The sequence below is a fragment of the Calonectris borealis genome, chromosome 3, assembly GCF_964195595.1.
Source record: "Calonectris borealis chromosome 3, bCalBor7.hap1.2, whole genome shotgun sequence".
NCBI lineage: Eukaryota > Metazoa > Chordata > Aves > Procellariiformes > Procellariidae > Calonectris > Calonectris borealis.
This window is the reverse complement of record NC_134314.1, coordinates 94,967,975-94,981,632: the sequence shown is the minus strand read 5'-3', so window position 1 is coordinate 94,981,632 and position 13,658 is coordinate 94,967,975. Positions and strand designations below refer to the sequence as shown.

At 35.3% G+C, this 13,658-nt stretch overlaps 1 protein-coding gene across 2 annotated transcripts in view; it reads right to left on the bottom strand.

The window, feature by feature from the left end:
* DNAH8 (dynein axonemal heavy chain 8) overlaps positions 1-13,658 on the bottom strand; it is a 152,249-nt gene that overhangs the window by 100,937 nt on the left and 37,654 nt on the right. For both annotated transcript variants that reach the window (XM_075146803.1, XM_075146804.1), the window contains exons 26-33: positions 10,319-10,423; positions 9,178-9,291; positions 8,519-8,581; positions 7,263-7,363; positions 6,179-6,316; positions 2,904-3,144; positions 1,684-1,883; positions 54-207 (exon numbers count right to left, since the gene is read on the bottom strand). In XM_075146803.1, the coding sequence (XP_075002904.1) occupies positions 54-207; positions 1,684-1,883; positions 2,904-3,144; positions 6,179-6,316; positions 7,263-7,363; positions 8,519-8,581; positions 9,178-9,291; positions 10,319-10,423 (1,116 nt within the window). The remainder of the gene's footprint in view (positions 1-53; positions 208-1,683; positions 1,884-2,903; positions 3,145-6,178; positions 6,317-7,262; positions 7,364-8,518; positions 8,582-9,177; positions 9,292-10,318; positions 10,424-13,658) is intronic.

The window sequence follows — 13,658 nt, the reverse complement described above, 5'->3', positions numbered from 1 at the left end:
GTTACACAGATAGCTTTTAATACACAATAATAGGCAAGCACTGTAAAGTTTACCTGGGGTAACTGTTTTGCGATATCTCCCCCTACAAAAACAGCTTCAAGATAAATCCAGAGGTTCTGCACAAGCAGCCATTCTTCAATTATGTCTGTAGAGCTGCTTAGTTTATAAATCCAGCTCTGAATTTCCTTTTTAAATGGTGTATTGTATCTAAAAAAGGATGAGAAGCAGGAATTATTTAATCCTAAATAAAGCTATTATAAAACAGATACTTATAACGGTGGGAAAAAACCCAAACAACACTTGTTTCACTGTATTGGGTTTGTGTGGCAACATTTTGGTAGCAGGGGGGCTACAGGGGTGGCTTCTGTGAGAAGCTGCTAGAAGCTTCCCCTATGTCTGACAGAGCCAATGCCAGCCTGCTCCAAGATGGACCCGCCACTGGCCAAGGCCGAGGCAATTGGCGACGGTGGTAGCACCTCTGTGATAATATATCTAAGAAGGGGAAGAAAAAACCCTCCGCAACAGCAATTGCAGCCGGAGGGAGGAGTAAGAATATGTGAGAGAAACAACTCTACAGACACCAAGGTCAGTGGAGAAGGAGGGGGAGGAGGTGCCCCAGGTGGCGGAGCAGAGATTTCATGGTGAAGACCACGGTGAGGCAGGCTGTACCTCTGCAGCCCATGGAGGTTAACTGTGGAGCAGATATCCACCTGCAGCCTGTGGAGGACCCCACACCGGAGCAGGTGGATGCCCGAAGGAGGCTGTGACCCTGTGGGAAGCCTGCACTGGAGCAGGCTCCTGGCAGGACCTCTGGGCCTGTGGAGAGAGGAGCCCACACTGGAGCAGGTTTGCTGGCAGGACTTGTGACCCCGTGGGGGATCAGTGCTGGAGCAGTCTGTTCCTGAAGGACTGCACCCCATGGAAGCGACCCACGGTGGAGCAGTTCGTGAAGAACTGCAGCCCGTGGGAAGGACTCATGTTGGAGAAGTTAGTGGAGGACTATCTCCCATGGGAGGGACCCCATGCTGGAGCAGGGGAAGAGTGTGAGGAGTCCTCCCCCTGAGGATGAAGGAGTGGCAGAAACAACGTGTGATGAACTGACCGCAACCCCCATTCCCTGTCCCCCTGCGCCGCTGTGAGGAAGGAGGTAGAGAAAATCGGGAGTAAAGTTAAGCCCGGGAAGAAGGGAGGGGTGGGGGAAAGGCATTTTTAAGATTTGGTTTTATTTCTCATTATCCTACTCTGATTTGATTGGTAATAAATTAAATTAATTTTTCCTAAGTTGAGTCTGTTTTGCTGAGTGATCTCCCTGTCCTTTTCTCGACCCACGAGCCTTTTGTTATATTTCCTCTCCCCTGTCCAGCTGAGGAGGGAAGTGATAGAACAGCTTTGGTGGGCACCTGGCAACCAGCCAGGGTCAACCCACCACATTCATTTAGAGCAAGAAGAATCTTGTGGAAAGTTTCTACCAGCTTGACAACATTCAAATATATTGAGACAATAGTTTGCTATTAGTCTACTTGCTACTTCCACTTGAGGAAGTTTTTCATTAGTATTGTAACATTCTTTTTCATTAAAAAAATAATATTCCATTCAGATTTACTGCTGATTTGGCCTAATAATAGTACAGTTCCTATCTCAGTGTGTTTCTGAAAATACCATACACAATCAATTTAAAAGTACCTATTGGTCAGTAAAGAGCCAAGAATCATTAAACTGTCCTCCATCAACATTATAATTTCTGATGATTCAATTCCCTTTAACAGTAACTCTCCTCTCCCTTTGAATGATGAAAAGCTCAGAATTTGGCTTTCCCAAATGTCAGCTATTTGAGATAGTTTGGCTTCTATATCCTTTTCCTTTGTAGCCGATATGCATATATCCTGCAAAGAAAGAACCATTTTTTAGAATCTTCATTCTTCAGAAAAGAAATCTTTCCTAATATTACACATCTAGTAATAGAATATTTTAAAATAATGTATGAAATTTTATAAAATAGTATAGAAATGTGTCACACAAATGCAGAGATTTTACTCACTCAAATTACATGTATGGATAACTGAAAAGTGCACACTTGGAAATGCATGGATATACCATTTCTGTAGCTTCACATTTTGTTATTTCTGCATAACAAGATTTCTGAATCATCATTTCTACAAGGTTTAGGGTAGTGATGTAGACACCTCACCAGATGAACTCTCAATCTTATCACATTTCAATTTATAGAATCACAGAATCTAAGAATAGTTTAGGTTGGAAAGGTCATCAAGTCTAACATTCTATTCAAATCAGAGCTTAATTCAAAATTAAGCAGACCACCTTGGAATGCTTCCATATAAATCAAGTATGAATATAACAATAACTTTTGAATGCATATTTACCCTATAAAACCTGCAAACTCCATTGAGAGTTTTTTCAGATTATGTGGGGGATCTTTTGAAATTGTATGGTTCAGAAGAAGCCATAAAGATCTAAAAAAGTATTCATATTAAATATTAATAAGCATGGAGCCTTCCTCTTTTATTTACAAATTTTTATTTACAAATCTTTAAAGCAACTACAGAGTTAAAAAAATTAGGTGACCATGATCATTTGAAGTTTTGTTTGTTTTTTTTCCTGTTTAAAAAGAACTAAGAAAATCATAGAAAATAGGGCCAGGAAGAATGTGAAGAGATTATCTAGAAATAAGTGTCCAAAGATTCCAGCTGCTACCTCTGTCTTTGTTCATATGGATAAGAACTTCTAAATAAAATATAAATTATTTTAAACTAGTGTGGTCTGATTGAGAGTCGAGGACTTTAACAAAGTAAACATTTTTTAAAAAGGTGATCATTTTATAAGTAATCATAGTATTTTTGCTGACAATGTAAAATAACAAGGAGGGAAAAAATGTAGGTACCTACCTCAACATCATCTTTATGTTTAAGAATTGGTGCTTCCATGATGTTTCGAAGGCAAAAGGAATCAGATTCTATATCAAATTGATGTCCTGTTGTTTCAGCAATGCGATCCCAGTGTCTTTGCTTCATTGCTTTGTCAGTCATCATTTCCAACAAAGGACAAGACTCACTAAAATCATCAATTTTTTTCTTGAGATCTAAAAACGCTTGCCAGTGTTGGAGTCCTTTAGGTAGTCTACGGCACCTGCAGTTGAGTTAAATTGATACTGTAGTAAATGCCTCTTTCGTCAAAATAGGAATTGTTTAAACATTTTGAAAACAGACATGAAGATATGAATTAGCTTGTATTGAGGTCAACATTTTCTATGTAAAATTCCAATTTATGTCAATCAGTCTACCTTTTTAGGAAAAACTAATGCAAACACCCTACTAACAAATCATAATATCTAACAGTTTTAACCACTAATATGTTCTTTGCAAATAAACAGAAATATTGCAGTTTACATTAAAATATAGCTTATTTGCTGCTTATCACCACAAACTCTTTATTGGCACACAAAAAACAAAGCAAAAATAGTTAAGTTTTACATATGTAATCCATATACAATACGATATTTACTTCAACTTACAATACCAGTAATACACATGGCACATATTAACATACCTCTTCGGAGATAGGTGTGAAAATTAGAAAGATATGACCACCTTCTCCTCTACTTTTGGTTAGTGTTCCTGAAACTATTCACTAAGAAAATGAAAATTATATACTTCTAGTGTGGAAAAACCCCAGTAGAATAGTTAAATGAATAGTCACCTCTTTGACCACACTTTTACAGAGTCCACACACTAAGAATTAAGCACTTGACCCACCACAGGAATGTCTTAATGTAAATGATAAATTATATCCTTAGCAGGAAAAGTAATAAAGCCTGGATCATATTTCCCTTGGTTTTGCATCATTTGTCACTTATCTCCCTACCTCCCACTGGTATAATTTCATATTTTGTGTAATCAGGTAGAATATAGCAGTCTGTGTCTGGTTTAGAGCTATGTTGGTGATGTGTGGTTGCCAGTACATTCATGTTGTTTAGTTCCCTGATTGCTGTCAAACAGAATGTTTAATACCTGCCTGCCTTTCCCTGAGGGGGAAAAGTATTTTGTGTCTGGTTTTGGACTACTGTGAAGTTTTGACTTTTATAAAACTCATAGGCACTTAAGGTTATTTTATGAGAAATCTGCCTTGTTGAAAGTTGGAACTAGCCAATAGATTTAAAAAAAAAAGTATTCAGGAATGCTGAAAAAGAGGAGCATAGACATGGTCAGACAGTGACATCACAGATCACCTTTTTCCTTAGAAAACCAGGCAAAACATCTGAATATTTTATAAATTTCTCTGTTTGCAGCCATTCTTTTCATTCATTAGTAAAGAGTTAATGTCAGGTTCAGTGTTTTGGGACACAGGAATCAGATACAGCAAAGAGGCAGATTTTGAATGACATGCTGCAGGTTCCAGAGCTGGGAGCCCTCTTATCCTTATTGAGTCTTGTGAACCAGGAGATACTATTTTACACAAAGGCAAGATATTGCCAATTAGGTGGCAAGATATTGCCAATTAGGTGTCTGTCAACATCTTGCTTTTTTGAGACACTCTTAATCCCCGAAATTCTAACAGCATATGTAACCTCAAATTTGGGAAATAAAAATATTCTTGGCACATATTTCCTTGAAAGGTTATCAGTCTCTGGTTAATGTTCCCCACTTAGAAATTGAGAAATAATGCAAATCTAAGACCTTCAACTCCGCAAATCTTCAATCCTGTCTGTCAAAAGTGCAACTTCAAAATTATGGAAATTCACTTACCAATTTTATGCCTTATAATGACATATTTGATATGTCAGTTAACCTTCAGGAAAATATATATTTACTAGACTACCATGACACCCTGGACTAGAGGCCAATAAAAAAAAAAGAAAATTGAAGTAAAAAATTTCACATTCTGTAGTACAGATCCTCTCCCCCTAGTTTAGGAAGGTTATGCTACTATTTTTGGGTTACCTAAACCCATCAGTGTGATAAGCCATGAAAAACTGCCAAGGTAATGCCAAGAGGTAAGATATGTTGACAAAATGGAGAATGGAAGGAAATGATGGGTAAATAGGTGGGATTTGTACTTAACAGCCTAAGAAAGAACTATTTATACTGAAGGTTTTTCTTTTCGCTGCAGTTACAAAAGCAATTGCCCTGTTATACACTTCTACTTGACCTACCTTAAACGAATGTCAATTCAGAGAGTAATTTAATTTAGCTCTTGTGGAGCTCTGTATTTCAGCAATTAGATTTTAACATTATCTAAGATTGATCTAAAGCTGTTTTAATAGGCCTGCACTGCTCTAGAACTGTAGTACAGATATACTCCAAAATACCAAATACTGGCACAAGTACAAACGTATATCAATTAGTCATGCCTTTATTTTGGAAATTAATAATGAAAGATTCTGGAATATTGTTCTAATAGGAGGACTGGGCGTGCAAAGAAAGTGCCGGGAAAGCTGGAGTTGTTTTAGGATGGAGCTTGCCAAGCTTATAACAGGACTCCATTACGTAGCAGAAGAGTTGGGGACTGCACTCAACAATGCAGTTATTCTGTTGTAAAATAATCCTTGTCCTCGTCTTCTATATTATATTTCTTCCCAAAATAATATATGTACTTTTGAAGATATTAAAAATGAAGCTAAATTAAAAGGTTAGAAAATACTTCTGAATCAAACTAATTACATCTAATCCTCTCAACAGTGTCAAAACTGTTTTAAGCTTTCAGCATTACTGCAATATTTGTAACTTTTTTACAAACCCATTCTATTTAAGACACTCAGCATTGTTAATGTATTTGAAATGGCAGAAATGTTTTTAAAAAAGGATAAAATATTCTAAAAGACTCAGAAATTTTATTCTTGTATTCAGGACTTAAAATCAATGGGCTAATCCTCCTAGTTGAAGAACTTACCTTTTACAAATAAACTTTCAGCTCTCCTAACCTCTTGGAGAGCTAAGGAGATCGACTCTTCACCTGATCATATGCCTTCGACTATCAAAACTACAGGTAAAAGGCTGGTTAACTAAAAGTATAGTGTTATTCCATTCTTCCTTGAAGAATCTTACTGCTTTATGATAAACCTTATTCATGGAAGTTTTGTATTTAAATATATCAAATAGCTTTACTGAAGTCACCTAAATCCTAATGCATTTAACATCAGTTATAATTCATATTATGAACATACCTGTTTTGAAAATCCAGAAGTTCAGCATTAATTTTTTCAATATCTACATCTGTCCAAAGTATCTCATAATAACCATTGATATTGTTTATTACAGTATCATATAATCCATACAATTTCTGAAGCAAGTTTAACTCCTTCCTGGGAAAAAAAATAATCACACCGATAACTTCAATCAGCTATTTGGATATCTCACAATAGTTAAATACGTGGTATATGTAGTAATTCTACAAAAAATTAAGGTAGATCAATTAGATTATGTTTCCTAATATAGAAAAGAACACTTCATGAATAAAATCCATAAAATCCATAAAATCCAAAAAAAGAGCAGACAGTTGGTGCTAAGAACATAATACCCACGCTAAACATATTTGGGGGAAGTTTTGCTTTAGTCTAGTTCTATAAAACTTCCATTCTTCCAAAAGGAACACAGCTTATGTACCCTGAGCTGGCTCTGCAGTGCAAAGTTGAGCAGGGCAAGTGGGGACAATTAGTTGATTTACTTTGGAAGCACTCTCTGAATCTGAACTAAAAAGCTGGTCTAAAAACAGCCAGAAGGGGTCAGATCCTCATCTGGTGTAAATCATCATCAAACTATTGAAATGGCTGGTGCATAAACTTTAGAATCTGATTCTCATTTGTACAGTTGCTCAAAAAACTTAGACTTTCATAAAAGCTCTAGTTACATTTTTCATATATGATGATACACTGACCTTTCCTTGCCTTTTCCTTGTTCGCTCTTTGTACCATATCTTAATACATAATACTATATTTACTAATCTACCTATATATAAGTGTGTGTGTGTATATATATATTTTTTTTTTTTCCTAGGACATGGTATTCTGCTCCTTTATATAGTATTTACACGTAGTAAAATAATCTGGTATGATTCTGTTACCATAATAAATATGATTATTTTTTATTGGCAAGTTCATTAGACCTCTAAAATTTTCATTAATTTTTTTTTTTTTATTTAATTTAAGGCAATGGAAACCTTCCATATTGTAATATTTCCCTCTTTGGTGTACCCTAAGCCTTTCTAACATACTTAATAAACACCTAAGACAGCTGTATTTCCACAGTTACCTGACTTTATGCAAAACTTCATAGTCTGTGACAGGCAATCCAAACAACTGTTCACCAGATGAGTATGTGATAAACTTTCTCCACAGCTCATCAAAGTTGGCCTGATAAAATTAGCATTCATATAGACAACATGAAAATGTGTGTATAATATAAGTTTTAAATTAAAATTGCCTAATAATAAATCATTAAACAGTTCTTAACTTGTCTTAAAGTAATTCTATTAGAAACATACTTAAATGTCTGAAAATATTTTTGATCTAAAATTTTGAACAGTTCTCATGTAATGTAATACTCAAATCCATATATTGAATTCAAATAGTGAAAGTTTATATAAGAAGCAATAATTTGAAGAAGCATTTTATAAAAATGGAATGTGAAATTAATTTTACATCATCGAGGAAAAAAAAAAGAAAATATTTGTATCAGATGGTAAAATACACAGCCTGAAAAAAACACTGAAGAGTGCCAAAAAATACAATTACTTTCGAAGTATAACTGCTGTCCAAAGGATATGATCACTGTAGAAAAATGGAAAGAAGAATGATTTCGGCAGTTACTGTCCATAAGTACAAAGCATTCTCTTGGCAAAATAATAAATACAGCAAATTCAACCAAAATCACTCAATTTTCACATATTAGATGCATTAGAAGGTTTAAGCACCTTCTGTTAGTTATCTAGTGCTTTTCACAAACTTTGAATTTACTTTTTACAGAGTCTATACAATATGTAAGAGACTGACAAAAGTGGTGTTGAAAAAAATCTTCAAGTTACTATAACTTGCAGAGAAAGGAAGAAGGATTAAAAATAGATTAAAAACTGGTTATGGACCATTGAACTAAGGTTCATAACAAACAAATATCAAGTTGAAAGACAATTATCTAATGGAAAATGTGATCTTTAAAAGATGAAAAGATTGGCTCATGTGACTGATATGTAACCTGGCTTCTTTTCAGTCATACCGAGTTGTTGTACTTGACTCTTCCCTCTTCTACTGCTTTTATTACTTCAAGTCGACAATTTCTGCTCACAAAACGCGAAGAGTGAAGCAAGGTTACACATCAATCAATCCATACTTTCACATTAAGGAAAACATTGCCTGATAGAAACTAAAGTATAGTTAACATAATACTACACAGAATATCCACCAAGACACATTTACCGAAGATTGTAAATGTGTCTTTTTCTAAACTTGTTTTGATAAGCAATAGCAGATCTAACCTTAATTATTTGGAAACTCAGCAGTTTAATTTCGTACCTGAAAGATCTGTAGCCTATTACTGGCTTCCTGAGGTGGAATATTTGGAACCATAGGTCCTTCCTTTCAAATAAGCAGTTAACAAAAATCGAATATTAATTCTCAAAGTGACTGAAGACCACTTTATATATATTTACAGGTCATCACAAAATGCGTATTTTTTTGGTACTCAAAATCCAATCAACTTATGTAACTTGGTAATGCAATATTTACAATGGTAAATCTAAGAAAAGATAACTTATGAAATTGAAAGTTCTTTAGCTTGATTAAACTGAATAGGACTAGACTTTCATTTTTCATATTTTGTTCTTTTGCTGAAAATAAAATACCCAGTGAGTGGCCTGAGACCGTCTTTTTTAATGTTGATGTGTAAGCAAAGATGCCACAACACATGCCTCAATTTCTAAATTAATTTCTAAATTAATTTCTAAATTAAGATTTCATGGCAATTTGTACCAGCAGGGATACTTTTCTTTCCTTACAGAGTTGTGTGCACTGCTAATACTGGAAAGTTTGACCCGCAATGATGACTGCTTAGCAACCACAGCATCAAATACTCAGTAGCTCAGCAGAATAAAATTCTGGCACCCAACTGCTGTGAACCAAAAATATCAAAAAACTAAGTACAAGTCTTACAGGTAGCTACTAAATTCATTTACCGTTTCATATGACATTTCAAAGTTTGACACATCCTTCTGAAAAACTGCGACTGATTCTAACAAATTACTCTTAAATTTGGGTTGAACTTGAACCAACTCATCTTGAACTCTGGTCTGACATACAAAAGATTAAAATCAAAGTTATTTCTTTAAAAATCAGGAATAAATACTTGAGTTTTATATAAACCAAAATTATAAATAAAAAGTATTAAAATTCTGAACAAAAATTAATTATTTGAAGCTAAATAGATTTTTTTTTCCTTTTATGGTGCTGTATGTTCAATTTCTGAGATGAAAAGTGGAGAGAAAAAAAACAACCAAAACCCATAACAAAATCTGCCCTCCGCCTTTAACTGAACATGTTCCACTACAAGGGGGTGGGGGAACAAAAGGACGTAGAAAAAGGGGGTGGGGGGAACTATTCTCTTCCTTCCTTCCCTCCCTCCAGAAAACCACAAAACTCAAAGTGTTAGGGTCCTCTTCCTCATGATGGCTCAGCCTTCTCTTTAACAACTTTCTTATTCTTTGTTCCAAAGCTTGAGAGAAAGAACCAAGAGCTGCATGAAATGTAAATGTAAAATACACTCTTGAACTCCTGAGTCCTTTCCAGAGTGATTAATCTATGGGACAGGATCTAACTTAATTGTTCCAACAAAATACCTACACATTTCCATTTAACCTTCTACACTACAAAAAATATTCAATAAACATTGAGCTTTTGAGGGATATAAGGCTGTCCTAAGCAATAAAGATAAATGTGCAATCACCACTTAGGGGTAAGAGCACAGGCAGAGTATGCACTTCTTAGAACCAGGTAATCTAAGGGTAGTAATCTTCCTGATCAGACAAGAATGACACAAAAACTGGAAATGAAGGAGAGCAGAAAGACATAATAAATTTCTCATTTTCTTGCAGGTTTTAAGCATATATCTAAAAGTTACAATAATACTTAAATATTAAAGAGCTCTATAAAAATAAAATTAGAAAATGAACTTACTAATCAAAGGTATAGATAGTAGTGTGCAACTGAGGCCAAGAGTGAGAAGACAGAGTGGAGTGACAATTAGTCCCACACTGTCATTTATACTCTGAAAAAAGCACATGAAGACAAATGGAAAATAACATAGTTTTATATACTTACAGCTTTGGTCTGTAATTTATTAAAAGAATATCTGAGTGTATCAACTCCTTCTGATTCCTCTTTTGTAATCTCAATTTCAAATGTATTTAAAATGGCATAGGCTTCCTAGACGAAAAAAAAAAAAACTTAGGAATGATGCATTTTAAGTCCATTTGCAGAAGCATAGATCCAATTTGTAAGGAAGATTTCAAAGAAAATCTGTTCACGTAATTTAGGCATAAAATGTTTGTTTTTTTAAAATAAGGATGATGAATGAAGAACTAGGGAACAACAGCAAAAAAATATTTCTTTAAAGATGTTTTGGATTAAATATTAGAAAAAATATACAAACACAATAAAATTAATATTAAAAATATATAAAATTTTATCATCTGAATCGTATTTTTATTCCATTGATTTACATTCCACCTGAATGTAGATTTTGATGAATTTTTCCTAACTCTGAATGATTATGCACACTAACCTACACATTTTTAAATGTTTTGCCATATCATCTATAAAGTATTACTATATGTTTGCCAAACTATCAAATGCCTGCATATGTATCTGTTACAGAATGAACCTTTCTTATTGCTTGTTTTCCTTTGTGATTTGTTTGTATATCTTCTGCTTTATTATCCTCCTCCTACACACATGGCATTATTTAAAAATAAGATCATTTTCACATTTTATAGTTTCCCAACAGGTAGGCAAAAGATTTGCTAATGAAGACAAACAGCAGTGTGCATTATGTTAGCTGCTCCTTTGACCTATATGACTTGTATTCTGTGCAGTTTATGATGGTTGATAAACACAGTTGTTTATTCCATGCAGATATCTACACTTAGAATTCTCTCTTGTTTAGCCACTGAGAGGTGTAAATTGAACCTTTGAGGTTGAAAGAGGCCTCTGGACATTGCCTAGTCCACCCCATCCTGCTCAGAGCAGGGTCACCTAAATCAGGTTGCCCAGGACCATGTCCAGTCAGGTTTTGAATATCTTCAAAGATGGAGAGTCCATAACCCCTCTGGGCAATCTGTTCCAGTGTTTGAGCACCCTCACAGTGAATTTTTCTTAGGTTTAAATGGAATTTATTGTATTTTAATTCGTGCCCATTGCCTCCTGTCCTGTTACTGGCTGCCACTGAGAAGAGTCTGGTTCCCTCTTCCTTCCTAGTACCCATTGGGTACTTAAACACATTGATAAAATACCCCCTGCACCTTCCTTCTCCAGAATAAATATTCTCACCTCTCTCAGCCTCTCCTCAAATGTCAGATTCTCCAATTGCTTAATCAGCTTTTGCTGAACTCACTCCAGGATGTCCATGTCTCTCTTGTATTGGGAAGCCCAGAACACAGCACTCCAAATAAGACTTATACCCCAGAGTAGAGGGGATCACCTCCCTCAACCTGTTGGCAACACACCTCCTAATACAGCCCAGGATACCCTTAACCTTCTTTGCTGCAAGGGTACTTTGCTGTCTTATGTTCAACTTGATGTACACTAAGAAACTCAGTTCTTTTTCTGCAAAGCTACTTTCTACCCAGGCTGCACTGGTGCCTAGGGTTATTCTTATTATTCTTCCTGAAGCAGGACTTGGCATCTCTCTTTGTTGAACTTCATGAGGTTCCTGTCAGCCCATTTCTCCATCCAGGTACCTCTGAAAGGCAGCACAACAATATCTGGTGTGTCAGCCACTCCTCCCAGTTTTGTGTAATCTGGAAACTTGCTGAGGGTGCACTCTGCCCTATCCTCCAGGTATACAGTACTGGACCCGGTATGGACCCCTGGGGTACTCAACTACTTACTGGCCTCTAACTAGACTTTGTGCCACTGATCACAATCCTTTGAGCCTGACAGTTTTCAATCCAACTCGCTGTCCACTCATATAGCTCACACTTCATCAGTTTGTCAATGAGTATATTATGGGAGAGAGTGTCAAAAGCCTTGCTACCATCATGATAAACAATATCCACTAGTCTCCCCTTGTTCACTAGTCACCTCATTATAGAAGGCTATCAAGTTGGTCAGGCATGATTTTGCCTTGATAAATCCACATTGACTATGCTCAATCTCCTTCCTGTCCTACTTTTCCTTACATAAGCCCTCTTTCCTTCAATCATGTTCTAGTGAGAAATATAATGCCTAGTCACCCCATCAACAAGGTTCTAATTAAATCCACCGAGAAAACAAGACAAAATATTGAAATTACTCATCAGTTGCCATTGTTCTATATTCACTTCTTGATTTTATCAGCTCTATATTCTGTGAGTATTTAAGGAAAGCTCATGAAAAAAAGATCTAACAGTGACTTAACATGACTAGCCCTACTGATATTAATGGAACTCATTACGTTAATATAGAAAGGGAGTAAGTGTTTGCAAGATATATAGAATATAAGTGGTTTGGGCAAGAACCTTTATCCTAATATTCATCTCAAAGTGCCAGAAGCAGGTATAAATAAACAAGCAATTTTAATACTTCATAATTTTGTATACCTTTATTTATTTATTTACAAATTTTGCATCATTTCCTACACATGTAAAACCTAGCAAATAGACAGTGCTGAACTCAGTTCCTCTTGTTTGTTTTATTTAACATCTATGAGTATGATTATCATGTCCATATCTTCAGCCTGAAGACAGTCAGACTAAGAAATAATATTTAGTAGATGTGATTATTACTTCAAATGTTGAAATTATTGTTCAGGTTCTTCCTTTACTTAACCTCTACCTCTTTTGGATCACAGAACTGGTTATATTTGCCTTCAAATAGTCTCTCTACCACTCCTGGCTTACAAACCACTGCATAAACTGCTAAGACAAACCCCACTTTCTTCACATAAAACTAGCAAAATGATGACAATCCACTGAAAGACCTTTCTGGTATCATGTTAATAGAACAGTCTTCAAGAAAGAAAATATTACTATACAGCAATACAATTTCTTCTCCAAAAAGTGGATGAAAATGTAAAACAAATGTGTTCTATTAAGCTGACTGTTTCAGAGTGTGATAATAAATATCAAGTATATATAAAACTTAATGAGCTGCTTCTTGCTTCTTCCTTATAGGGAAAACTAAAAGAATGGTGCAAGTTTCTGACAGCATACAATGATGTGTGGCTCCATGAATATATTCTGGTTACATTTAAAGGGGTTAGATGATGATGATGTTTGTTTATAGATACAGAAAATTTAGGAAGATGATTAAGGCTCTCAGCAAAAGGGAGAGTATTGCTCTTTCTCTTGTGCTCTCATCTGCTTATTTCTGCATGTTGTCTCCTAGATTGTATTTATATTATAATTTGAGAGAGAATAGTTTTTTCTGTTCTGCATTTGTACCATATCTAGCAAAGTATCTA